Raw genomic sequence first — 27,049 nt, 5'->3', positions numbered from 1 at the left:
CATGGGGTGGCCAGACTGGAGGACAGGCTCAACATAGGATGGGACATTTGGGAAATATTTTAAAAGGTTTTAAACTCAATTTTAAAACCGTTTTGAAAATGATAAACTGCACATTTATAGGCTAATAGAATGTTTAATTTGATCAGTTTCATGAATGTCAATTACATAACTCATCTCCCAATTTTGATTCCATTTCTTTTGGTCCTAGTTTGGGTAGTACATGTAAATGAATGCCAATAAACTTCCCCCTGAACTTTATTAAAATATCTCTACTTCTAGCGGTAAAACTCCTCCAGATCACGTCACTCGGAGGAACGTTCAGTTCAGATTATGTCATTTTGTTGCTCACACTATGGAGTTTGTAATTACTGTCAACCTGCTTTTCCAGCGCTCCTCCAGATGACATTATCCGAACTCCTAATGATGGAAAAACTCCCGTTTTAAAAGCATTCTTGTACATTTACACTGTCATCTAAAGCCATAGAAAGAGCTGAAAATTGTTGAAGTGCACAGCAGCCATCTACCACCTTATCAATCTGGTGGAGTGGCCAATCAGATTTTGGTGATGGCCACCGCCTCCCCTCTGGCCCCGCCCCTTTGACAAATCACATAAAAGCAGCCATTGGTAAATTTATTAGCATTGTTGTTGAATGTAATTTGATTAACACTACCTGAAAAGCAGGCAGTGGTTAGCAGGTGTAGAGAGGAGGGATTCTCACATTAGCACCAGAATTATGACATTTTAAGTGGCTCCTCGAGGGCATTTTTATACCCAAAATGGTTGACTTTAAATAGTTCCAAACACTGGGAGCTAAGGTAAGACGCTGACATGTTATAATTGGATTTAACAACTATTAAAAGCTGTTTTACAGTATCTGAACTACTTTTGAATTAGTTACCCGTACTTTAAAAAAAAAGCATGTAAAACGATTTCCTTAAAAACTGAGTAATGTGAACTAATAATTGTAAGTTGTACTGATAAAAAATGTACCAACAGTCCATTTCTGATTGTAGTACTGCATAGGCTGTACACGTGCATGACTGCGCATGACTCAGCTATTTCAGCAGATACGACTTCCGTGGATAACAAACTCCTTTCATGTAACTAGTTCCTCTAGCTACTACACGAACAGCAGGCACAGTCGTTAACTATCCCGCCCACCAGCGTCACTGTTTAACTCACAGCCGAGGCAGAGGGAGGGAAAGGAGCGAGCCAGGCGGATCGCACACTCACACAGTCCGGAGCTCAGTGAGGAGCACGCAGAGCGAGCGTCAGGTCGGGGATCCTTCACTGGGTTTTCACTTGCATGAACACAACCGGAGACCCCCAGTGGATCTAAAGATGTGGACAGAAGTCGGAAAGCTTGTGCTGTTTCATTTGTTACTCATGGAGATCCATTCCGCTAAAGGTAAGAGACTTGTCTCCGCGGGGTGGATGAATCTGCATGTCATCACCAACGGCAGCGCTTCGGGGACAGGGGAAGAAAAAAAACCCGACTCGTCTGAGCGTAGTGCGCGTTTTCATTAGTGCTGCTCTAATGTGCCGTTCAGAGACGCCTGCCGCGCTCACATCCTTACGGCGGAGCTTCACGCCGGCGTCGGTACTTTTTTGTTCGTGCCCTGAATGCGGCGGTGGTCGCCGCTGACAGGAGGCGGCAATACGCGGAAGACGAGTGTCACACGTGTCCAAATGCAGTACGCTGCTGTTATGGCGAGCGAAAAGAGCTGTATGTGGGCACATTGCAAGCGATTCTGTGCATCTGCACTTGAACACAAGGCAGCTCATCAGAGAAATGTGTGTTAAATGTTGGAGCTGCTGGTGAAGGGCAGTGTTGGTCACTGACTCTGATAACAGACCCATCACAAGCAGAATGAAAAAGTGCTGGATGGATCTGGAAAAAACAAAACCAACAAAAAAACCCCACATGAATTAATCAGCAGCGTTGCTATGATCGAGGTTAACCTATTGGATGATTGAAACCAACTACTGCAAATTCATACTTTACAAACCTATTAAAAAAGTTTGCCCACAAGCACAGTTATGAAAAGTGTGTTATCTAAAGCAAAACTTAATTAAAATGAGGTGCAGTGGTTGTCTTTGTCTTGCCGTAGGCTGGCTATGATGAAGTATTTACCACATACACTTCTTTTCCTGTATTTGACAAAGTTTCAGTGATTCTAAACTGTAATATTTTTATTTTATTTTTTAAAATGTATTTTAAAGAGACTGTATGGTGTTTTTACCTCTAATAGCTGATTACTTTGTAATTGTGATATCTACTTTCCTTTCTATTCCTTCTGCTACACGTCTCATTGTTGTTTTTCTGAAAACACAGGAACTCATACAGAATCAGAGTGTGAAACCGGGCAGTTTCGCTGCAAGAATGGACGGTGCATCCCGACCCTGTGGAGATGTGATGATGATGATGATTGCTCAGACAGCAGCGACGAGGAGAACTGCCGTAAGTAGCCCCGAGTCTGTTACGCTGCTGGACTAATACAAAAAAAAACTTTGTGTGAAGGATGTATGTAATTATTTTGTATGTTTTAAGTTTTGAATGAACAAAGTTAAACTGAGAATGAGCTGCTTATTATTTTTCTGGGGGCCCCTTTGGAATCCCCCTTTTATTTGTTAGTCTGCAGTCATCAGTGCAGAAACCGCTGATCCAGGATCACCGCACAGGTCACATGGCCACAGGAATTTTACTAAGTTCTTAATAATTTCCCAAGAAGGCTTCTGACAGCTGTTGCCAGACGGAGCTGGAGCAGTGCAGTTTCACAATGTGGGCTTAACTTTTATTATCCTTATTCTGCTTTGACTGTGTTGAGGTCAGCAGCACTGTCAGGACTGATCAGTGAGACAGTGCTGAGTCATAATGAACTGGATCTATAATGGCATTGTATAATTTTATAGTAAAATTGTAGTGTTGAGTAATGCTTTACTGCAAATGCTCCGTCTCTCAGATATGAGCACAAATTTGCCTCTTTTCTGTTCTCCTGTGCTTCTGTGCAGAGGTGATTATAGTTTACTATATAGAATTATAATGTTGGGCAATAGGTGAAAAGGTTCAATAGCATCAGGTACAGTAAAACTGCTTCTTCCTTAAGTCAGGAAATTGCATGGACACTCAGCGGAGTAATCATGGCTTATAAATTTGTCACAGTACTAATTGCTTGAATGGTTGTATTAGTGGCCAATTGATTCATGTCTTATCTTTGGAACCAGTCATGATTCTCTTCATCTCATATGCCCAACACGGTGGTGGCCGCCAAATATATTGGGAGTCATCTGCAAGAACGCCGTGACATTTACAAGCGTGTCTCATTGACTGGAGTGACTGATTGGGATTATTGGACATTTAGTGGGCAACGCTTGATGGAAGCACAATTAGATTTTAATGAGCTCTCCTTCTCCACTCTTGACGTGTGTGGTTCGCTTTGTTTGCATAAGCATGGCTAAAAACAGAATTGTGGAAATGGTTCAAGGTGTCAGATTTTTCTTTAAACTGAGACACTTAGTCAGTGGCAGAAATGTCTTTTTGCTACCTATCCTGTAAGCTTCACGTGCTTTCCTTCAGGCTCCTCTGTCACTCTGTCTGCTTTTTTTCCTCTTGCTGTCCTCATAATCTGTCCCATCCTCTCCTTGCTTTCTCCCTTCCTACCCACCTTGGAATCTCTGTTGCTTGAGCTCTTCAGCACACAACCTGTGTTGAAAGTTTCCGTCCCCCCGTCCCCCATTTAAAAAAAATCTCTTGTGGGCACCTTGGCAGTGTGAATGCCAACGAGGCTATGCCCACTTGTCTTGCACCCACAAAGAGCATCAGCTGACAGGTTGGTTGGAGATAAATCCAACAGCATGACTCTGGTTGCCCGAGTGATGCTCTGTTGCTGGTATCGTGCCAGCCCTTCAGATGGATGCCAGCACTGCCTCTTTGCCCCCTCCCCAAAGCCCAGTATCACCGGTGGAGCTTAGCAGAAAAGACAGGAGGTTGAGGAGGAGAAGGAGGCGGAGACAAGATGGGACAGATTGGATTGAGAGGAACAGGACGCTTAGTAGCAAAGTAATTTTAGAGACTGTATGAGAGTAAATGAAAAGAGGAGAGGAACTGCTGAAAAATTAGTGGTGAACTGGGGTGAGCTTAACTTTACAAAGTTTTGCTTCACTCCTGGTGGTGTAAAAAAAGCTAAAAATGCTTGGGACAGGTGTCATTCAAAGTAGGCTCCACACTGTGTGATAACATTTTATGTCTTTATTGTGCTGTAACATTTGTGTTGTAATTAATTACTTTTGGGTCAGTTAAAAATTGTGGACATCTGTGCAGTGGACTGTGGTTAAATGTCATTTTGTGGGAATACTTTTAAGCTTTATTACATAAGATCTTGGCAAATTTAATACAGAAATGTGAAATATGGAAAAAAAAAGTATTGTTCATGGGTCTATGTTGTTGATGATTTGCAACATTTTACTCAATTACTATTGCAATTGGTCATTTAGCAGATGCTTTTATCCACAGCGTCTTACAAGTAGCATCCCTAGTGTCTTTCAGTGTCTTGCCCAGGGACACTTTGACATGTAGCCAGGAGGGCTGGGAGTGGAACCACTGACCCTTTGGTTTGTGGATGACTGCTCTTACAACTGAGCTACATCCAACCCCCACTCCAAAATTACCTATTGACAATGAAATTAATTTAATCACAAAAACCCATATCCACCCAACAACTTAACCTATTAATGGAAAAAACAATCGTGAGTCACGTCTTGTTGTTATTTTGACTCGTGTCTTCCCCCGGCAGTCTGTTACAATGTGCACTTGAGTAAGTGTTTCTATTGAAGAGGAAATATTCAGGCCAGTTATAACTGTTTTTGTGTATGTGAGTAAGAACGATTAGCTGCATGGCCATTCTGTATACACACAGGTCTGTCACAGCAGGGATTACCCTGCAGCCTCCTCCCTCTGGAAGCTGTGTTAGAATCTGTCTTCATAGACAGGGTGTTGTTTTGTGACTTGTCTCTCCTTTACTTCATTCTACTCTTCTCCTCCCCTCTCCTCTCCTTAATTCTCAACATGCCTCTTGCTAGATTCCGTTCTTGTTGCCCTGGGAGACGGTAAAGTGGTGGCAGAGGAGATGGTGGTGGGATTTTTGTGCATGTTGCAGTCTTTGTAGTGAACACAGCACTCCTGCACACGTGTATGCATACACACAGCAACTCTCCACCTCTGCACAACTCGGTATGACCTATATTTGAGTTGTGGAATATACAGAAAAAAGGCTTTATCATTTTTACAGGGGATTTAAGTGGATTTCAATGAGCCTAATCCAAAGTGCCGCTGCAAATTCACCTCATATCTGAACCTCATGTTCGCATTCACGGAACTGGACCATGTCTTCTCCTCTAAATGGCCTTGGTCACACTGTGTTGCAAAAAACATGAGCTGTAAGGTTTTTATTAACAAGCACATAGGTGTGTCCTTGAATCAGCATGATGGTTTAGCTGGTTAACATTACATTAGTTAATCTGTAATAATCGGTTTTGATGGTTGTCTAACTAATTAATGTAACAAAAAATCATAGTTGCAACTGCTCCTATGATAATTAGCTGCTTTTCCTTTTTTTTTTTTTTTTTTTTTTTTAAATGTGACTGTTGGTGGCTGGATAAAACGAGTACTTATTGGACATTATAGATGTGTAAGTGTTGGCTGCAGTTGTAATAATGACTAATGCTATACTGTGTGCTACATGGCAAGTCAAAGGACAGGAACTCAATTTGAATCCAGTCTCAGTGAACCCTGTAAACCCGGTGTTTGACAAGAACCGTTGCAAACAAGGGGATAGAAGCGGAATACATAAGGCTAGGAAGAAGGTTCATGTTGAGATCTGTGTGTGTGTGTGTGTGTGTGTGTGACAGCAGGACAATGAGTGTGAGCAGGTCTAAGAAGGGAAGCGTCTCCTCTGCAGTCTTAGACCAGCTTCCCATAGAGGAGACATCAAAACACATTTCACGCCACTGCTCGTGTGTGTGTGTATGTGTTTGTGTGTGAGACCAGGCTCTCGCTTTCTCATACACACTGGTTCTAACACACACTGTGGACACTGTAATAAGAGACTGCAGAGAAGCCCTCCAGGCATAAAAAGCTTTGTACTGAGGCTCATGAAAACACATCTTAGTCACCTGCTGACACAAACAGGCATGCTGGTCTTTTGTATAGTTGTGAGGACCTTCACTGACGTAATGAATTCCCTAGCCGCCTAACCTCAACCCTTCTTCTAACCTTAACCTAATTCCAACGTGCATCTTGCTCTTACTCTCAGATGGCCCTCCCCCTTACAGACACACATACACACTGCTCCTCGTAGCACAGCTGGGGTCAGACCTTTAATGGAAGCAGGGGGTCAGAGTTGCCGATAGCTTAATCAATTACACAAAACACACACATAAGACCAGGACTCTGAAGTACCACTTGCTCAGATTAAAACCAGAGAGACACACACTGGTTCTTAAAGGACAAACACACATAATGAGGGCCAATGTTGACAGTCATCACATTTTGTGCAGTTTTTGAACAGGTATATTCTGTTTTTTATTTATTTATTTTTTTTTAACTCTAAGAAGTACATAATCATACACACACACACCTTCGTCCAATACTGCCCCATACCATAATTTAGTTTTATGCTTTGCACAGAACACTAAATTGCATTGTGTATGCGCATGTGTGTGTGCGCTTAAGTGTGAGGAGTGAACCCAGCTGCTGTTTCTCCAAAGAGAACCACTGCTCTTTCACTGTGATACTGTACGTGTTTGGCCTGATTGTGTGTGCACAAGTATTTCACAAACAGATGACAACACACAAGCCAAATGTCCCTGAGAAGAGAACAGCTTTGGGGGGAAACTGGCTAGTTGGTAAGCTTGATATAACCTCACAATGTGGATCTATATTTTTTTTTAAGACCAGTTTAGGAGCAATGAGGAATCCTTTCACAATATCAAATGTGTTCAAAATGTATTAGTGTGATTTTCCTTTCTTCACACAACACTCATTTGGTCATCCAACCATGTGGCTTTGTTTTACGTCTATGTGGAGGTTGTAGTCTCACAGTTTGATTCTTTATTCATGCCAATAAAAACAAACAACTTATTAATTATTAATAAAACACCAGGCTTCCTATTTGAAGTGATGCTGGTCTCCACTGGCCGTCTGCTCCTCCGTTGAGACATTTAAAGGGTAAGACTGCCAACTGGCCAAAACTCCTTCAAACGAGATGTATTCTTTGAAGGTTGAATATTAAACCTAATCAAGTAGACAAGTTGTCACGCAGTATTGCTATCCTGACAGATGACAAGCCCAAAATGTACCAGGGCTCCACCTTTTGCTTGTATCATGCTCTACAAGCTAATAACACCTGGTGTGCTGAAATATGTGCTGGGTGCAGCGGTGCAAAACAGCAGCAGGGTAATTTTAGCTGAGGTCAGTCCTGGCCTGAGGCATTTTCTCTTGTTCTCTTTATTTCTCGCGCCCCCCTCTCTCCTTCTTTGTCCATCTACTGTTTTGTCTGTCTTGTACATTTTTGCCCATCTTCTAGCTCTCACTCTTAATCTGTTTTCAACGTTATGCCTCTGTTATTGTAGGTCTGAATCTTCATTTCTGTTCAATGCCTTTGCAAAGGTGTGGTGTGTCAGAGAGAGAGAGAAGCAAAGTTGGACTTAACTTGACACCTGCATGTTTCTAATCCAGCTAGTGACCATCTGTATATGAGAAGCTAGATTTGTGCAGACTATTTGATGTTCAGAAGGGAGTCTGTTTCTCAGCCCAAGGACTCATTTCTTTTGCCCCGTGGATGTTGAAACAAAAAGGTTGCGTTGGCCTCTCATTCTTTTCATCCATCCCCCCCTAACGGCCTTTGGCCTGATGCAGAAAAATAATAGATTGTTCGAAAGAATTTAAGATTAAAAACATTCTGACGAGTTAAAGTTTAAAAGGGCTGCTTCTACTGTGAAGACACACTTGTCTTTTTCAGTAATTTGTAAATTTCTTATTGTTCTCCTTGTGTCTCTGCCTGTCTGTATACAGTACCCCCACTTCCTTCTGCACTTTCTGCCAGAATTTATTTTCCACAGATTATCTGGTGGTGTTTGCCTGCTCTGCTCCAACGTAACTTATTGTTCAAAGTCAAACTCTGATAACGCTGCAATCCTATTTTCCCACCACGTGTGTGCGTGTGCTTCATGTGTTTATTTGTGCTTGTGTTGTTGTGCTGTGCTGTTATCCCCTCTCTGCAACCCGTCCGTGTCTGACAGGGTATCATGGCATTAATCCCTGGCTCAGATTAACTGAATATCTTCATGTGCCTCCATTTTATTATTTACATTTGCTGTAATCCTGTTTTTCACCTTGTGCTCTATCGCCTGGTGTACGAAGTCGGGGAGCGGCATATGAAACGACAACTAAGAATGCTGATGAATAAAACATGGATGCTAATACCAGTCTGTTGGGCTGACACCAAGATAGGGCCCTTGAGTGCTACATGTCAAAAGTTTTCTTGAAGTTTTACATGGAAGTTACAAACTGGAAACTGAGTTTAGTTATCAAATTCCCTGGTTGAGCATGTCGTCAAAAACACATGTTCTATTTCATTTCTTTATTTATAATTCAATGATTTTCCTTATTTGCCTTTACTCTTTTGCTCTAAATTTTACTTAAAAAAAAATTAACCTTTTTTTGTATTTTTCCTCTCTTCTCAGTCTCCTATGAATTGAGATTTGTTTTTCTCATTATTGGATAGTGGAGAGCATTCATCGACACAGTTCTAAGCAAACTTCCTAAAATAAGAGGTTGAGCTGTTTGTTATTTAGACATAATGCCTTCAAAGCTTAAATACAGTGCTTTTATTTATCTAAATGTAATGATTACATCCAGTTGAGCAATGAATCAAAGTCATCATCGTAATAATGGAGCAGCTGTTTCCTATCATGTTGTCTTTGGATCTAGAAAGTGTCATTAAAAAAAAAATGACATTTAATTTTTTTACTGAAATATATATATATATATATATATATATATATATATATATATATATATATATATATATATATATATATATATATATATTGGAAGTCAAAAAACACAGGTATAGAGACCCATCTAGGTAATGAAGCATTTACAGCTCAGGTTCAGCAAGTGTTTTAACAATGCTCAACTTCAGTTTTTTAGTTACAAATGAATATGTTCAGTAACTATTCTGAAATTATTAGGTCAATACAGTGTTTGAATCACCACAAAGGGCTGTTTTTTTTTCCCAATCTGTAGTGGAAATAATTTCATACAACTGAAAGCTGATAAACTGTTCAAAAACTATAGTGGCTGGTGGTTCAATGTGCAGGCAGAACCCGCATGTCACCCACTAGCAACACAGACTTCTCTTGTAGATTGGTCATGGAAAATGAGAACAGTGTGAGTTGTCTTTTGTATCAAGCAGGAAAAAATAGTTGAGGAATGATGTATTTAATGTAACCTGTCTTATTTGGCATTGCATGTCTCGTGATGCTGCTGAAATGATGTAATGTGCAGCCTTTTTAATCACAATCAGTTGCAAAGTGCATAAAATGTGAAGACCATAGATTTTTACATGTTTCACGACCAGATCAAAAGCAATTATAGGAGTGGAATATGTCACACATACTGTACTAGATACACCACAGGTTATGTAACTACCTTCCCAGCAAAAGCAAATATATGCATTATCAATTACAAAATCACTTGAGGTTTTGAGAAACTGGTTGCAGAGCAGATGGTGGGTATTTAGTGAAAAATCATCAGATGTGTATACTGGAGCTTGTCCAGTTCTGCACATTTTGAAAGGTCGAAATCTGGGAATATTAAAATTATGTCAATGAATCATGTGGTAATAAAGAAACAATTTATAAAATGTACAATTATTAAACGGTAAATTGGTTTGACTTCAAGATTAAATTAGAAGTGAAAACAAAAGTGTTGCCTGAAGTGAACTAATCAGTAAAAAGGGAACTTTAACAAAGATGGAAGCAGCTACCCAAGATATATGAGGGTATCTCCAATTTGAGGAAAGTAAAATTGGTTGGGTTTTCTTTTTTTTCTGTTTTCATACATCCTTGCACTTTTGTCCATATTTTGCATTTGCTTTCTCCACCTCTCTTCATCCCATTCTGTCTATCTGGCTTTTAAGTAAGGCTGTTTGTTTACAAACACACACACACACACACTCAAAAGCCAGGGAATGGGTCTTTTACCTTGTGGGGATTTTGCTTGTCATCTGCAGCAGTGTGTTGAGGTGGCAGTGGCTGTGGGGGGAGTGACTCTTTGATGATATAGCTAGTGCTCAGTAATACCAGTTATCAGAAAGAAGGCTGACACACAATCTGTCACACACTCTAACAAACATACAGAGGCTGTGTTTCAGGGACATACACAATGCTAATGTAACGTTTTACCTGCAGCATGTTTCATTATCAAAACACACTGTCACTATGTCAACAAGAAGTGGCTGAGGGGAGCGCGGGATTAAAGGGTGAGGAAATCGTGAGGCTACAATGGGGAGGACGATGTTTTTCACATCTGTGGAAAAAAACATACATCTCCTGTTCTGATTATCCTGAGACTCCTGATAAAAAGACTCCCTCTGATGTGGGGATTATTGGAAATGTGTTTGAAGTAAAAAATAAAAAGCTGATGTGTTGTATGTTTCTGAAGAAGTATCGGGGGTCTCTTAGGATGTATTGACGTGCAAACTGCGCTTCAGCTATTTGGAATGTTGCTTTGCAAAGCTTTCAACATGCAGTTTAAAGATGCTGCGTTGGGTGGGCGGAGAAGCCAAATGTATAAGGAGAGCAGAGTCTGGTGAGAGAGCTGGTTTCCGAGCTGTTAAAGTAAGGTGTTTTTCCGATTTTACTTGACTGCTCAGTCCTTTCCCTCCATCCTTGCCTTCTTCAAGATCTTTCTGTTTTGCGTCTTTACTCTTTCTTGGCATTTGTTCATACTAGTGTCAACTCTCTCTTTGCTGTGCCCATCACCCTCCACCCACACACTCTTTTATAGATCATTGGAGGCAGCTCTTCAATGTTTGGAAGCAGGGCGGCATGTTTTCAATAGGGCCTGAGAGTCTCTCACACTCTCTCACTCTCTCACACTCACACACTGAAAATATATTTGTGTGTGAGCATGATGAATCATAATTTGCACAGACAGTCTCATATTTTCATTAGCTTTGTAGGTCTGTGTGCATTTACAGCCATGTTTACATATAGTTTCTGTCGGGAAATGTTTATCTGCCCCAGTTCTCTGGGGGTTTAAATTGTGATTTAAATGAAACAGCAAAATGACAATTCTCATTGGAAAAACATTTTAGAAGAAAGACACACACACTCTCACACGCAACCATATGCAAATAACCACTACAATGATCAGACCTGCACATATGCAAAAAATACACTATCTACACTATCGCTCATGCCTACACACACCTCCACCTTAGCATCAGCTTCTTGGCTGCTGGTGCAGGCTACAGAATGAATAGTGTGACCTTTTCTTTGACATGCGCAGCGCAGTAGCTTTGTATGAAAGTAACTTTTTCTTTAGATTTGGTCTCAGAGTTTCTCAGTTTGGCTTTAGCTGCATGGCCACGTTTCACTAAACCTATACTCTCACTATGAATATCAGTTTATACCTGAGCTGTGTGTTTCTTGTCTTTTGATGTATGATCATTCTTTTTCTGTGTGAGATCACATTCTGAAGGTTTTAGTGCTGTTAAAGATCTGTCTCTTTCTGCACCCTTGTCTCTGCTCTATTTTTGTCTTACTGTGGTTTTCTCCACCATCTTATGAGTGGCATAACAACAATTTTGTAATATTTCTTCTTTCACTTTGCATTCTGCACAGTCATCTCCTTGCGTCTATTGTTCCCACAGACACTAGAGTCTTCTAAATACACTTGTTTTAGTTTAAGAGGGGATGTGTCTTATTCTGCCAGTAGCCAGGAGGGTTGTGGCTGAGTTGGGACCTAAAAAGTAATTTTGCTTTATCTGAAATCATGTAACAACTAGCAGATCCTTCTGCTCAGAGAAGTGATCCTGAAGAGGGTTTAAAATATAAAGTGTGATATTGTAACTAGCAGAGTTTGGTCAGCATTAAGACAGAAGCAACCAGATGAATGAGATGTCTGTTTGGCGAGAAAAGCTAGTGAGGGGATGAATCCCTGGCTGGCATGGCCCATCCGCAAGTTTTCATGCCTTGTTAGTTATAAATTTCCAGTGTGTAATGCCTGCTGTGCTCAGGTGCAACCACCACTAAATCCCACAAGTAGATTTTTTAAAAAAGCCAGCATTTAATCCCCACAAGGAAACGTCCAAAAGAAGTAAAATTACCTTCCATCATTACAAACCAGGGAGTGTGTTGATTTTGCTCCCAAGATGAGCTATCAAGACTGTGGGTACAGTACTTTGCTGCTTTGGTTTCAACAAACAGCTTCTGCTTTTTGTTATGAGAACAAGCAAATGGGCAGATTCTCATAGATAAAAAACAAAAAACCCAAAACAATGAGATCCACAATTTAAACTCCGTAATAGGAGGGATGGTTCTGCTCTGATGCGCAATAAATATTTGCTATTTCACCAGTAGATACTGCTCATCCAATAAAGATTAAATCTAAATTTCTCAACATGAAAAGTTAACCACAAAACATAAGTAAACAAATGACTTTGACAACTACTTTTTTAAAAAGTGGTTAGAGTACATTTTTGTACCGTGACCCTAAAGCCTAAAATATGTACAGTGTATGTGTCCACAGCTTTTCTGGAATTATTATATTAAATGATAACTTGTGCAAATGCAGTACCATATAACACACACTCACACTACACCTGCGCACGTAGAAAACCCAATGACCTAGCTGTGAACGAAGGCTGTAGTTAAGTATAATTGGCTTTATTCCACCTCTTTTGGCTCAGACAGAGCTGCTTTACTCTTGTTTTTGCTGTGTGACGATAGAAGATCTGACAGCTTCATTAAACTCTGACTCAAAGGTCCCTTTGAAATTTGCCTTTCAGGAGAACAGGAACGTCGCTAGATTAAGTTCACAATCTGTTTAGGACTTTAGTTCATGATCTTCAAAGACTTAATTTAAACTCTAAACACAAATAATGTTTTTTGTCAAAGTGGACCAACCTAACTCACCAAAAAGCTAAACTGACAGGCTATTTTGTGGTCAAAGACAATGTCCCGTTTTGTTGAGGAAAAGTATTGATCTCCCTGCTGTGAAAGAAAGAGGTGAGTCACAAACAAAGCAGGCCGCATGCTGTTTTCTAAGATGCCCACAAGTCTTAGGCTTTCCACACCCATCTATCTTCCACAGGGCTCAAAGGCTTTTTTTTTCATTTAAAAGTAATTATGCAACTATGTGACACCAATTAGCTTCTTTCAACAAAAAGATCCTGTCAAAAGTTGTGATAATAAATAGCACAAGATGTCCGCCATATTAAGTCCAACAGAATTTAATTTAAAATAGAAAAGTATCACCACCTTATGTCTTTTTAACTAGTGCTGTCCCTGTCCTTTGACAGAAATGTGCAAAATCTCACTAAGTGCTGAATAATTGGCATTTTCATTCTGTCAGTGATGTGCTACGAGAAGGGGAGACAGGTTTCAGGCCATCCTCTGTAATTAAGACCCCTCAGAGTTTGCCTGATTAATTCTCCTTACTTCTAACATGTTGCAACAGTCATGAATATTGAAATTTCACAATCTCATCCTATCAAAAGGCCCAAACCTCATTTACCTCTAACCAAATTTTAAATGTCAAAAAATGATGCTTTAATACTATGAGCAAAGTAAAGAAATTGTAAAAAAAGGATTGTGTGTATTTATGCACATGAGCACGAAGTGAGCATGTGTGTTTTTACCAAGCTTCTGAGAGCCTCAAGGTGTTTTTATCTGATTGCATGTGAAACCCACTGAATCGTCAAGAATCCTGAAGACACACAGCTTCTTTCCACTCTCTGAACTTGCAATATTGGGTTGAAAGTTGGATGAGTTGGAGACAGTGCAGCTGGATGAAATGGTAGAGCATTTTCAGGTGCAGAGAGGATTAAATGGATTCTGTCTTTTGTCATGTGAATGGGAGATGGATGGATGGAGGGATGAAAAAATTAATGTGGACGGGAAGATCAGCTTTATGATAAACAGACTGACTTGTCCGTCAAACTGCATGTGTCTGATATTTGCTAAAGCATCTTTTTGCAAGCTTTTCTCCCTCTGGAAACCAATCATAGTTAATACTAGTACAGCACTTCTAACTTCAGTTCTGTGTATGCAGACAACTGCAATTTATTGTGATTTTCAATTTTGTATGTTAACAATTAGTTCAGATTGCAAAAAATCGTCCATCCATGATCATCTTAAAGATTCTTTTTTTTAATATGATAAATTTTTTTAAAACCAGAAGATATTTAATACAAATATAGAAAATATAATACTTTAAGAACCTTAGACCAAGTTTTTTTCAGTATTAATAAAACTCCCTTAATCAGTGGATTATTAAAATGGTTGTTGAAGCCCTTTCTTTCAAATTACAGATTCTCTCAGTTTTATGTTATGGCATTAATCCAAACTGTATGTTTTGAGTGTGAATTTTTGTATTTTCACCACTTGGCAGAGTTAAATGTAACTGGCAGTATTCTATAATGTTAATTGGATGTTTTTTTTAGACTGGCATTGGTCAACATGTTGCTCTGAGGTCACTTGGAAAAATCAGCAGCCATTTTTATTCATCTGTTTGTGTCAAGTTTGTTTATCTTTTGAATTTGCTGAGTAATTCTGTGTCCACTCGACGTGAACCATTCAAAAATGGGTGAGATCTATAAATTGCAAATCCAAAAAGCAAGCATGTGAGACCCCACGGTGTGCATGAAAGTGTGTATTTGTGTGCAAGTTTGTGCATTTGAGCTTAATTCATCACATTCAACACAAAGTCTCCAGAGGGTCTATGGAGATGTGTTCAAAGTTTGCAACCGCTGGCTAATTGATTTCAATGAATGGAACATTTATACATCACTTAGTAAATTACACAAATGTAGTTTTGTGTAATTTACTGTGTGTGGCACAGAGGGGCAGGGACTTCAGCGGCAATCTGTACAGTCAGAATCTTTTTAATGAGATCAGTGCTTTCCTTCCTGTATCTCCAGATGGTCACAGTAGTGGAAGGTGTGTGTGTGTGTGTGTGTGTGTGTGCGCACACATGTATGTTTTTCAGTTTGTATGTGTGGGTGGGTGAAAAGGAAAGGGGCTGCAGGGCACCTTGAGGACATAAATCTTTAATCATGAGCTTGCTCTCATGTTTCATTTAATTACTCCTTAAGTCCATAAGAGTAAAGGCATGTTGTTTAGAAATGCATATTCTGTGTCAGTGTTCCATAAGGAGCAGTAGTGAATTTGTGTATAGTACATACAGTTCACTTTGTGGGTGTTCTTGTACATTACAAGCAAGCATTACATGTCTCTTTACCATTTTGTGTGTGTATGTGTGTTATGGCTTTGTGTTGTTCTGTTATGTACATTCATTATGCTTATTTTTATATAGCAGAGATCTTTCATGCTTTACACAATCTACTCTATTGTGTCATGTATATGTGTGTTTTGCATTTTCCTGTATATTCCTGTCTTGTACGTATATGAGTATTTCAGAAGGATATGCTGTGTTTATATCTGGTCCGTTGTTTGTATCATATCATTAACATCACAATAAAGTGATCACTTGTGCTTGGATGTATATGTGCTTGTTTAGGAGGTGAGGGGTTTATTCTTGCTGCACTAAGTTTAGGATGGACTTTCAAGTCTTAACAGCAAATGTTGGTTTTGCACTCTCCATTTCTTTCTCTTTCCTTTACCTTTATTTGAAATCCTTCTGTCCCATCCCTGTCTCCCTAGTGAATGCTTTTTAATCAACAGCCATGGTCTATGGAAAGGGAGAGAGAGAGAGAGATGGAGAGACATCAAGAAACAGATGTTTAAATTTGTTTGTATAGGTTTAAGTGTGTGTGTGTGTGTGTGTGTATTGTGTTTTTGCATGAATGAGTTCTGTTGTTTCAGGCAGGTTCAACATGTGGACACACAACCTAACACTTGTGCAGCGATGGCTGTATTTCTATCGATTGATTAAACTGATAAATAGGGCAGTTTATTGCTCTCAATATTGACATATACTGTAGGTGTGTGAGGGAGACTTTCACAAAGTATTTGTCCAGATCTCTGTTTGCTACAAGGAAAATGTGTAATAGCAGACTTTTGAATTATGGCCAAACCAGCTTATTGGGTTTAAGATGTTCCTGCTCACAAAAAGGTGCTTTTGGGAGGAACTGTGCAGAAAGTGTGGGGCATTTTAAAGCTGCATAAAATGACCTTTTTGAGAGTTTTGTGCCTCCGTTATTGGGCATATCTGTTTAAAACTAAATTAACAGAGGGGATTTTCTTTGAACAGGACCATTGACTTTGTGAAAATACTCCATTATGACTATTAATGGATACTGTAGATCTTCTGTATGTAGTTAGCAGGAGTGTGTGTGGGGTTTTCACTTTATTTAGAGTCATTATTAATTTTCAGGAGGAGGAAATCTAGTTGGCAGCTCTACACACAGGATAAAACACTGTTTTTCATCAAATAACATGAACATCAGCTTTTAAATAAAGGTATATATTTTTGACAGGCTTTTAAATTTGTGAACATGTCTCTGCCTGTGTTCTCATGCTCTCTCTTCAACTGTTTTCAATGTGAGTAAGCGATTTACATAATTTACAAAAGTTTGAGTTGCTGTAGTAAAAAAATATTCTGTTACAGCTGTTTTTTTTTTTTTAAATCAAATGCTGAGCTGTGAAATACATCAGAATATTGACCAATATTACAGTATAATGTTGAATTTAAATCATTTAAAAGTTTGTGTTTAACATTTTGCATTTCTTGTGAGCCTTTTCATTTTGTTTCTCTTCCCGTGTGTGTGTGTGGCTGCTGCCTGCTGTCAGTGTCCCCATGATGAAGAGACTATAGATTGGGTTGTCACCTAATGAGTCTCTTTTTATGTTTGTGCGCCTGCATATGCTTCTGAGGTGTCCCTGTGATTAAGAGTTTCATGTGAGGGGGGGGGGGGAGAGAGAGCACATTACAGTCACAGAGATGGTCATTATCTGTGAGGGAGTGTAGAGCCACTGACCCCACAGTTGGAAATGGCAGAGTCTCACTATTCCCTGTTCACCTCACAGACCCCAAACCTCTGTACTAATGGACTAAAGCAGCCATTGATGAGATTCATGGTGTAGGACTTTTTTTTTTTCATCCTTTTGGCTTTTTTTCGGCTTATCTCGTGAGTTCAGGGTTGCCACAGCAGATCGTTGTCTGCATGTTGATTTGGCACAGTTTTTACGCAACCCTCCCATATTTCTACCTGGCTTGGACCAGCACTGCACAGCTGGGGAGGGGAATGGGCTGTTGGGGGTTCAGTTTTTCAACATATAGCCAGGACCGGGGATTGAACCACTGACCCTGTCGTCCGTGGATGAGTGCTGCCTTTACCACAGCTGCCCTCCCCCCAGTCATCGCCATCCTGTGCCAGGAAGCTTTGTGGTGTTAGTGAGTCACAGTGTTGACTAGCTGTGTATACTGAGTCTTAGGGGCGAGAAAACAAAGATCTAATGTGCATAGAATAGAACATAACACACACGGATGCATGTTTTCTGCCCAGAAAGAGCATTTTTGTGTGTCTGCTGAAATATTTATATCAACAAACACTGTTCATTTTCCCCAGACTATGCAGTGCAATCAGCTTTCTCTGTACTGAATGTGATGCCACATCAGCGAAATTGGCTATTGTCCCTCAGTTTGTAATAAGCAGGCCAGACATGGGCAGGTAGCACCAAGGATAATCTGAAACATTCCAATGTTTGGCGTGTGCTTAGGAGAAATTTGACCGTGACTCGCGGGAGGTGATCGAAGAACATAATCCGTTTTCTCCAAATCGGCCCAACTAACCGAGGAAACATGTTAATGAGAAAATGATTAGATTTTCTTTTCTGCTGCAGAAAGCTCTATCCATCTCTTTGCCTCTTTGCTCTCTAATTCTCATGGCCACTGTGGATTTGTTTTAACGGTTTACCTCTGGCTTGGATTTTAATTCTATTGTTATTTCGTCACCTATTCATCCTTAAGTTAATGCACACTTTCTAACTTTATTGGGTGTTTTGTGGGAACTGTAAATATGTATTTGGGGGAAGATCAGAGATTTTTATTGTTTCATAAATCAGCTGTAGTTTCTTTAAAGGACACCTTCACTGATTTTGAATTTGCTTTGTTTGGTTCTAGTTTTGGTAGTACATGTACAAAAATGTCATCAAACTTCCCTACATTAAAATATATCTCTCCTTTTAGCTGAAAAATGCCTCCAGATTACATCACTTGGAGGAACCTTCAGTTCAGATTATGTCATCTCGTCGCTCATACTATAGAGTTTGTAATTATAGTCAACCTGGTTTTTCAGAGCTCCTCCAGATGACATAATCTGAACTCACTGATTAAAAAAAAAATTCTGAGTGACGTCGTCTGGAGGAGTTTATTTAGCTAGAAGCAGAGGAATATTTTAATATAGGGAAGTCAGAGGGAAGATTAAAAGAATTAATGCACATTTTACACCCTAAACTAAAGCCATAGAGAGCAAGTTGAAAATTGGTGAAGTCTCCCTTTAACTTCGGCTTCCAGCTTCTGAAATGTTAATATTTTTAACTTGTTTTTGTCGTCATGAATTTAAAACATCTGGGTCATGAATTGTTTGTCAGACAGTTTAAGCATTTTGAGGACCTCACGTTTTACAAACTAAATTATTTATCAAATGCATAATACATTTTTCTGCTGCTTCTTTGTTTCTCAGGATTTTAACAACTTGTGCTCTTACGTAGTTGCTGATCTTCTTACTTTCTTTTGTTATTGAGAAACGGAGTTTCACAGTTGCACAAAAACTCGTGCACACAAGGTTTGGGTTTGGATGGAAGACTGTGTGAGAGATGCTGCATTTGTGTGCTCTCAGTGTGGGTGCACCTGCAGCTTCGGACAAAGGATGATGGATCCAAGGGGCGGATGAACACTGTTTCCGTGGACTGACTCAGCTCTGTGTGTGGAGTGTGTGTCTGTCTGTATGTCTGGGCTCGAGGCTAAAGCGAACGCAAGAGCAGGCGAGCCACAGATCAATTTCCTTTTTATTGTGGCGGAGTGGAGACTTGAGATGCACGGCCTCCTGTGACCCAGATTCATTCCTCCTTTCTCCTTCTGCTCCTCCTCATTGGCACAGTGGCATTACATCAGAAGGAGGGAGTGATGAAAGAGAAGCAGACAGAGAATGGGTTAGGGAGAGCGTGTTGAATTGGAGCTGATAAAAAAACGGAGAGGAAGCGGAAAAGAGTAGAAGTAAAGGGATTGTTGTTGTAGGGACCATTTGGGAATTAGACCTGTGTGCAGAGGTACAGATGCAAACCTCATTTGAGATGTCCTGTATAGTAGGAATGCCCAATGTGAGTGAGTGGAGGAGAAGAATGAATTCAAGTCTGCAGAAAAGTGATGGAGACTGGGCTGCAACTATTGTGTACTGCTAATTATCATTATGAAGAACCTCTATCTGCTTTGCTTCCTCTCCTGCTGTTTCAAAGACTGGGTCGCAATCATGTGTTCCACGTAATGCTCCGGCATAAGGTGCACTCTGAGTAGCTGCTGTTCCTCATTACTACGTTTGATAGTATTCTGACCTTCCCTTTAAGGTTTTACACTGGCTTTAAGGCACTTCTTAACTCAAGAAAGGGCAGATGTTCCTCCTGCTGTGTGCAGCCAGCACATCATTAATACACTGTTTATGATTTCTGCACGCACCACAACATGCACCCATGAATTATACATATTGTTTTGTTGAAATCAAAATGGAGCTGAATCAGTTCAGCTCTCACTATAATTTATGTTAATGTGATTTACTGTAAATGTGCAGATTGTTAAAGAAAGTGGGTCTATTTGCAAGTATCAGTTAGCTAATTACAGTATATTGTAGAATTGTGATACCAAATTAGAGCTGCATCTATCAGTGTTTATTGTGACCTTTTTAACTTGGACCATGCAATTAGCTCCATTTGGTCTAATGGAGTTGATCTACTTTGTATAGATAAGTAAAACTGGCAGTACTGTGATTTACTATATACCAGAGCGGATTTGAGGCAACACATTTTGACTGACTTTCCCAAAATCTGACAAAGACAACTGGTAGCAGAAACGGCACAGACGAGGGTGTCCATTTGCCCTGTCCTTACCTTCTGTGACTGCCATCTGTTTCTCCTTCCATCACTTCACAATTTACAATTCAATTTATAATTTACATGTATTGTTAATTCTGCTGTGCTCCATAGTCCTGGCAGTTTTTGTGTGTGAAGTCATATTTACCAAAGCAATTTACATAATATTTAAAATGAATTCTCTGCCCAGACTCTCGGTCTGAATCATGGTTTCCTTTGGCCCTCTTTGGCCTTATTTGGCCCGGTTTGGTGTACTGTCACCCATGCACTTGCACAGATCTTGAGTCTGTCCAGTCCAACAAGAATTTCTCCGATCCAAAAAATTCTTGGGAGGTGTCAAGGTTATCGCATCCAAGAGTGACTTTCTGCAACCCCCATGTGAACTGCTACTATGTGAGCCCATCTGTCACATGAAGAGGAAGCACCATTTACACACAGACACTGATGCACATATAGCACACACAATGTCATGCTGAGGTAGGGGAAATGGCTGATTATCCCCTTTTGTGAGTGGGAGTGTGTATGCAGTGAAGCAATGCAAGGGCATAGCATGAAGCGGAGGCTCCAGCTTTGTCTCACACAAACTGTCATTGGAGATGGCCATGGCAAGTGAGGACAATGAAATAGAACCAAAGATAGGTAGTCATGTTATGGAAATGCCACATATGTCACCTCTTCTCTCGTCTGCTCCTCTTTGTGTGCAGGAAACTCCAGATCGCCAGCCTGAGTTTTATGAGGAAATGTGTTGTCATTAAGCACATATACACAATATTGTCACGATGAAATTTATAATCTGCATTCAACACATCCCCCTGGGGGGAATAGTTGCCAGCCCCAGGCAGAGCCCAGGGAGGGAGTGTTAAGAGTCAAAGACTAAACTGCTGCATGGGCTGGGATTTGAACATGAGACTTCTGTGTCCCAGTCTGTTCTACCATTGAACCATAAAGTCGCCAGGATATCAAAATCGGCTATAATCCAAACACCATTTTGCCCTCTTGTCTTTGTTGTGCACACATCCAGAATACACAGATCCACTCTCTCAATGCACACTCATACACTAAAGTCAGCAGACCATGTAGCCCATTATTAAATACCCAGTGACCTCCATCCTAAAAGGCCTGAATCTGAATTACACCGCTGATGAGAAAACACTCATCCTTCACTGTGCGGTTGTCACCTCATTAAATAGGAAGAGATCCCAATCAGCTTGTCTCATCCTCTCTGAAGCTTCAGGCAGTGTGGGGAATTGTCATGATAATGAGAAGGATGTGAATGGAGTTTTGATACATAAACGCTGGCTACTTGGTTAGTAGAGCAACAGATGCAGCTTGGGTGCAGTGTGTGTGTGTGTGTGTGTGTGTGTGTGTGTGTGTGTTTACATTTGAAGTGTCTGCGCATAGTACAAAGAGTGGACCACCTTCTGGCAGCACTCAGAGCTTATGACATACTATATGGGTAAATGCAGGGAAATATTTTAAGTAGGGGAAAAAACTCCCTTTGGGTTGTATTTAAGCATGTGAGGTGCATAGTCTTCAAAACTGACCCATCCTGTAAAAGTACATGTAAATATGCAGAACAAAAAGGTCGTATAAAAGTAAAAATGCCTTGGATTGGTGAAGGGGAAAAAATTATGCTGTAGTTGAGGCGCACACACAATTTGTGTAACAAGGGTGTTACTCAACACTGAGTCACCCTGTTCCTCCACACCTTCACATTCTTGGTATCTGCTCCCACACCTCTCAGCTCGTTTTGTGCCACCTTGGATGTAAGTGAGTGCACAGGTATTGTTGTGGGCACGGCTCGCCCCACAGGCCATTAAATGATGACGCTGTCTGTCCTCTTCAGCAAAAGATATAAATGTTCGGCCCTATATCTACACGAGAACTGGGGTTCAACCATATATGGCCAGCACAACATCAGTTGGCACAAAACAAATACCTTAAACAGTCTTAATGTTCCCTTAAAGGAAACAATTTTGGGCTGTACGTTTATAGAAAATAGCTCCAGCACATAACTTACAGTAATGTCACAACAATTTCTTGGTTAAACTAAAAAGATAAAATATTAATGAGAAAACCTCACAGTTGGTTACTTATTTGCAATGCTTTGGATTGATGGCACTGGTGACCTATCCAGGGTTTACCTCACCGTTCTGAGGACAGGTTGTTACAGATAAGGGATGGGTGGATAGATGGTAAAACTGGATCAATCCAAAGTCCACTTCCCTCTGCATTCAAACTTTGTTATACTAGACTAAACCAATCCTGACTACACCTGAAAGGATTAGTTTGATATTTTGAAAAAAAAAGTCCTATTGTCTTCTCTTGTTTAAAGTTAAAATGAAGATACAGCTCAGTGGTCTGCACTTGCATATGTAGCGTTTTTCTACCTTATCGGTACCCAAACTGCTTTACACTGCTTCTCTATGACTGTTTCGCTCTCACATTCGCATAACGATGGGGGATCTTCTTTTTATGGGCTACACTCATCAGGAGAAGCTAAGCTGAGGTTCAGCGTCATTCTCAAACACTTTAACATGTGACAGAAGAAGGTGGGAATCCAACCAACAACCCTGGGATTGGTAGATTAAGCCGCCCCCAAGGACCCGAAAGATGTTGTTTTCTCTTCTTCAATCACTTAAGAACTCCAGACCCCAAGTTTTTGCCCATCCGAGCTAACTTTCTCCTTGAGACTGTCGTATGACCATCCCCATCCTTTCCCTGTTATCGCTGTTGCCCTGTCTGTCTCTGGGATTCTCCCTCCCTCCTCTTCCCCGTCTGATTTGGTTTTCATTAGGTCTTAATCTATATCGGGGCTCCAGCACGTCACATGGTGCTTATTGTGTAGGATCAATGTGTCGCTGGTCTCCTCCCAGGCTGGGCCCTTATCAGCCCAGACAAACCACAAGGCCCCTAATGAAGGCCAACTTTCTTTCCATGCTAATTCAGCCTATTGGAATTCAGCTGATTGTCTGCCATCCACCTCTGTGAGGCACTGTGACAGAGAGCGAGCATAGATGTGTTGGAGTGCATTGTATCTTCACTCGTGTTGCTAACAAAACATAACTTAAAACAAAAATAAATTCTCCAGAGTGAGGTGAACCTTAGCTGGCACAAGTTCAGCAGACTAATGGTGAAAATGTCAAGGTGTTCCCTCAAATCATCTTCCTGTGTCCTTGAGATGCTCAGGCACTGTGAAATTCTTTGAAATGCATTAATGCTAACAAGCTGGCATTACAAAGGCTTTTAGATTGAACACAAAAATCCACATATTCACCGTGTGTGAAATATGCTGTGTGCTCAATTAAGTAAAACTTTACATTCTCACTCACACTACATTACCTCTGGTAGTGACTCAATCTGATGTCGACTCTGTTGGTTTATTCCCATCAGAACCAGTGGCTTTCCGCAGCTTTTAAAGGGGTTTTCAAAAATTTGTTAGAAAATGCTACCAGAAATGTTATAATACTTTCCAGATTTTCATAACTTCAGAGTAACCTTACCGAATAAAATACATAAATATTAACACAGGTTTTATTTAAACGTCTGTTTTCTCAGGTGTGATAAGTCTTTCAAATGCTTTCGGTGGTACTGATGTTATGTGAGGATGGATGAGAGAAACGAAGGATGGGAGGACTGTAGGATGGAAAAAATATAGAAGTAGATGAGATGAGGGGACAAGACAAAGAGGCTTAAGAGGTTTTATTTTCAGCCTTTGTGCAAACTGCCGTCAATGTAGAGGACTGGACTTTTTATGGATATGAATTATTTCAAATATATGCAGTGCTGAATCCAGCTACATATTGAGTAAGATTTCCATGGTAATAACTAAATCTTTGAGTCACTGTGTTATATCAGGACATCCGATTATATAATTTACCCACTGAAGTTGGAAGACTGTACTTTTAAACATATTGGCCCACTTGGCCACTCCACTTCTCTTAAAAATCCAGAAAGAGCCGTACAAAAAAAAGCTGAGTGTTAGTCATATTCTTGTTCTAGCTTTGATGATGAAGTGTGTTTTAATAGAAAAGCAAATTGTTCTGAAAAAATGTTTGTATGACTAAGCACATGCTTATTCCTATCTCTACTCCTATTTATCTAGTGTCTGTCGCTTTTTTAAAAAAAAAAAATCCTTATTAGCTCAAATTGTTAAATGAGCTGCTCTTAGTGCCAAAAAAAAAAAAAAAACTTACTCTAAAATAGTTTTTATTACCTCGCATCTTGTTATTTTGGTTTTCTGGGCTGTAACTTTAATGTTGTAGTTTTCCTTCTTTTATGGCGCTCATTATTTTTATTTTCAGTAAAAGGACAGTTGGGCACTAAATGGGAACTAACACAGTTGAAAAACTAGATTGTGGACTTTGTGGAGCATTTACTAACTGATATTTCTCTCAGTACTTGATGGAAACCCAGTTAGGGAGACTTTTTTTTTTTCCGTATGTGTCCAGAAACTTGATTCCATATGAATGCTAATTTAAACTTTATAGACAAATCTTCAGTACAATTTTATAAAATGATGTTCTGCTCCCACCAGGCGGCCAAAAAATTATTAAAACTATATTATCTATTTAAAAATACAAAATGCACATCGCACATCTTCATACTGCCTGTAAGACCCAAACCAACACTACTAAAAGGCATTTTTAATTAGGCTATATAAAACCGAGGACAGCAACAAATCACACTATGGAAGCTGCAACAAGAAAAATGTTTTATACTTTATAAATGGCTTAAGTGATTAATGGATTTGCTTTCTTTGGGTTGTCAGTTAATTGAATAACTTTAGCATCACATACATATTGCCCTGGCCGAGCACAACGGAACAAGAAAAGAGAATCAATTCATAGCTACACACAAATTACTTTAAATGAGCTTGACTCAGTTCTGTATTTCTGCACTGTGTGAAAATGTATTTAAGTTACCAATTGATTCTGACAACAATGCAGTGGCACGAGACCTCGACTCACAGGAGGAGAACAAGTTAGATGAACTTAGCAGCAGACTGGTATTCAGCGTTAAAGCAAGAACTGCAATCTGATGGCTTTATCAGAGCTCTGGAAAAACCCAGCAACCCCCGATCAAGCTGTTACACCAGAGGGACATTCCATCTACCGACAGGATCGAACAGCTTGAGTCAGAAGAGCAGGGTTGGAGGTGTTTGCTTCGTGATAAACAATTTATGGTGCGCCGATGTGGAAGTAATTTCTTTGAGTTGCTCTCCCGATCTAGAGCGTCTAATGTTGAAATGTAATCCTCTCTACCTTCCGAGGGATTTTTCATCAGTTCTGCTTACAGCTGTAAACATCCACAAGCTGACACCACACAGGCACAAAAAACAACTCTATGAAGTGATCAGCAGAGATCCTGGGCAAAACTGTCTTATGCAGCTGGATCCTGAACTTTCTCACAAACAGACCCCGGGTGTTTGGACCTGATAACGTCTGACTACATGGTTTTGTAGTCCAGTCTTGCACGACCACTTTACCAGCAACTGAGTGGCAACACGTAGCTCAGACACAATCGTTATGTTTGCAGAAGATGCCACCATGACTGTCCTGATTGCTGAGACTATATCAGCCTACGGAGAAGTGGTAAAAGCCCGATCACCAGTGTTTCAGGACAACAATGGCATTTCAAGATCTGCAAGACCAAGGTGATGGTGGTGGATTTCAGAAGGACACAGAACACACAGCCCTGTCAAAATCTGAGCCTTGAGTCAGGGGTTAAAACTGCAATCCTGCATCGTTTCTTCTTTAAGAGACTGAGGATGTTTGGGATGGATAAGAGGATACCCGGAGACTTGTGCAGGTGAGTGTTCTCTCTGAAGGCATCACACGGGGAGCACAGGGAGCAGCTCTAACCAGGACTGGAAGGCCATCATCATCACCCAGCACATCATCAGATCTGAACTGCCATCTATGCAGGACCTCTACACCCAGAGGAGCATGAGTTAAGCTGGAAAAACCATCAAGGACCTCAACCACAGACTCTTTATGTTAATGCCTCAGGGAAACTAAACAGAACCATCTGAACCAGATCCAACAGGCTCAGAGATCGCTTCTAACCAGTGGCCATTAGATCTCTATACACACACACACACACACACACACACACACACACACACACACACACACACACACACACACACACACACACACACACACACACACACACACACACACACACACACACACTATCAAATCTGTCCATTAAATTTTATACACACAACATGGTGCATTTCCTCCAGTAATTCGCAGGAGTGCAGGACTAAATTATGTAGTGCAGACACTGACAAACAGCAGAACTTTTTAGTGCAATAGTAGCAGGCTTTATGATGAGGATTAATGGACATGTGTTGTGTTAATGATGAGTGTTAATCTTCACCCCACTGCCCCCATCCCTAGCACATACACACCCCCACACAGATACACATACCCCCCCCCCCCCCCCCCCCCCCCCCCGTCGCGTCTAATCATGGGGTATCATTCTGTAGAGACAGACGTGTAAGAACGCACATACACTAATCACGGGGTGTCAGATGGTCGACTCGGGGTCTCTTTTCTCTCTCTCTGTGTCAGTCTGATTCACTCGGTAATCCCGGGGTAACAAACATGCAGTGTAAGTTTGGGGTGTGGTATTAGAGAAATTCAGGCAACTGTTGATTAAATACACAGATGATCCATGAAATGTATGTGGGGTGGGGAGGGGGGG

The 27,049-nt window shown here is 40.5% G+C and overlaps 1 protein-coding gene across 11 annotated transcripts in view; it reads left to right on the top strand.

The window, feature by feature from the left end:
- The first annotated feature begins 667 nt into the window (after positions 1-667).
- The window catches only part of lrp8 (low density lipoprotein receptor-related protein 8, apolipoprotein e receptor), a 154,750-nt gene continuing 128,368 nt past the window's right edge, over positions 668-27,049 (top strand). For 4 of the 11 annotated variants that reach the window (XM_067513185.1, XM_067513190.1, XM_067513187.1 and 1 more), the window contains exons 1-3: positions 670-816; positions 1,110-1,409; positions 2,337-2,462. In XM_067513185.1, coding sequence (XP_067369286.1) covers positions 1,343-1,409; positions 2,337-2,462 — 193 coding nt within the window. In that variant the 5' untranslated portion in view covers positions 670-816; positions 1,110-1,342. Of the gene's footprint in view, positions 817-1,105; positions 1,410-2,336; positions 2,463-27,049 lie in introns of those variants that run through there. The other 7 variants (XM_067513183.1, XM_067513184.1, XM_067513180.1 and 4 more) reach the window with 4 other exon arrangements.

Source organism: Channa argus, chromosome 8 (genome assembly GCF_033026475.1).
Source record: "Channa argus isolate prfri chromosome 8, Channa argus male v1.0, whole genome shotgun sequence".
Lineage (NCBI taxonomy): Eukaryota > Metazoa > Chordata > Actinopteri > Anabantiformes > Channidae > Channa > Channa argus.
The sequence above is the reverse complement of the archived record's forward strand: the minus strand, read 5'-3'. Positions and strand labels throughout refer to the sequence as shown.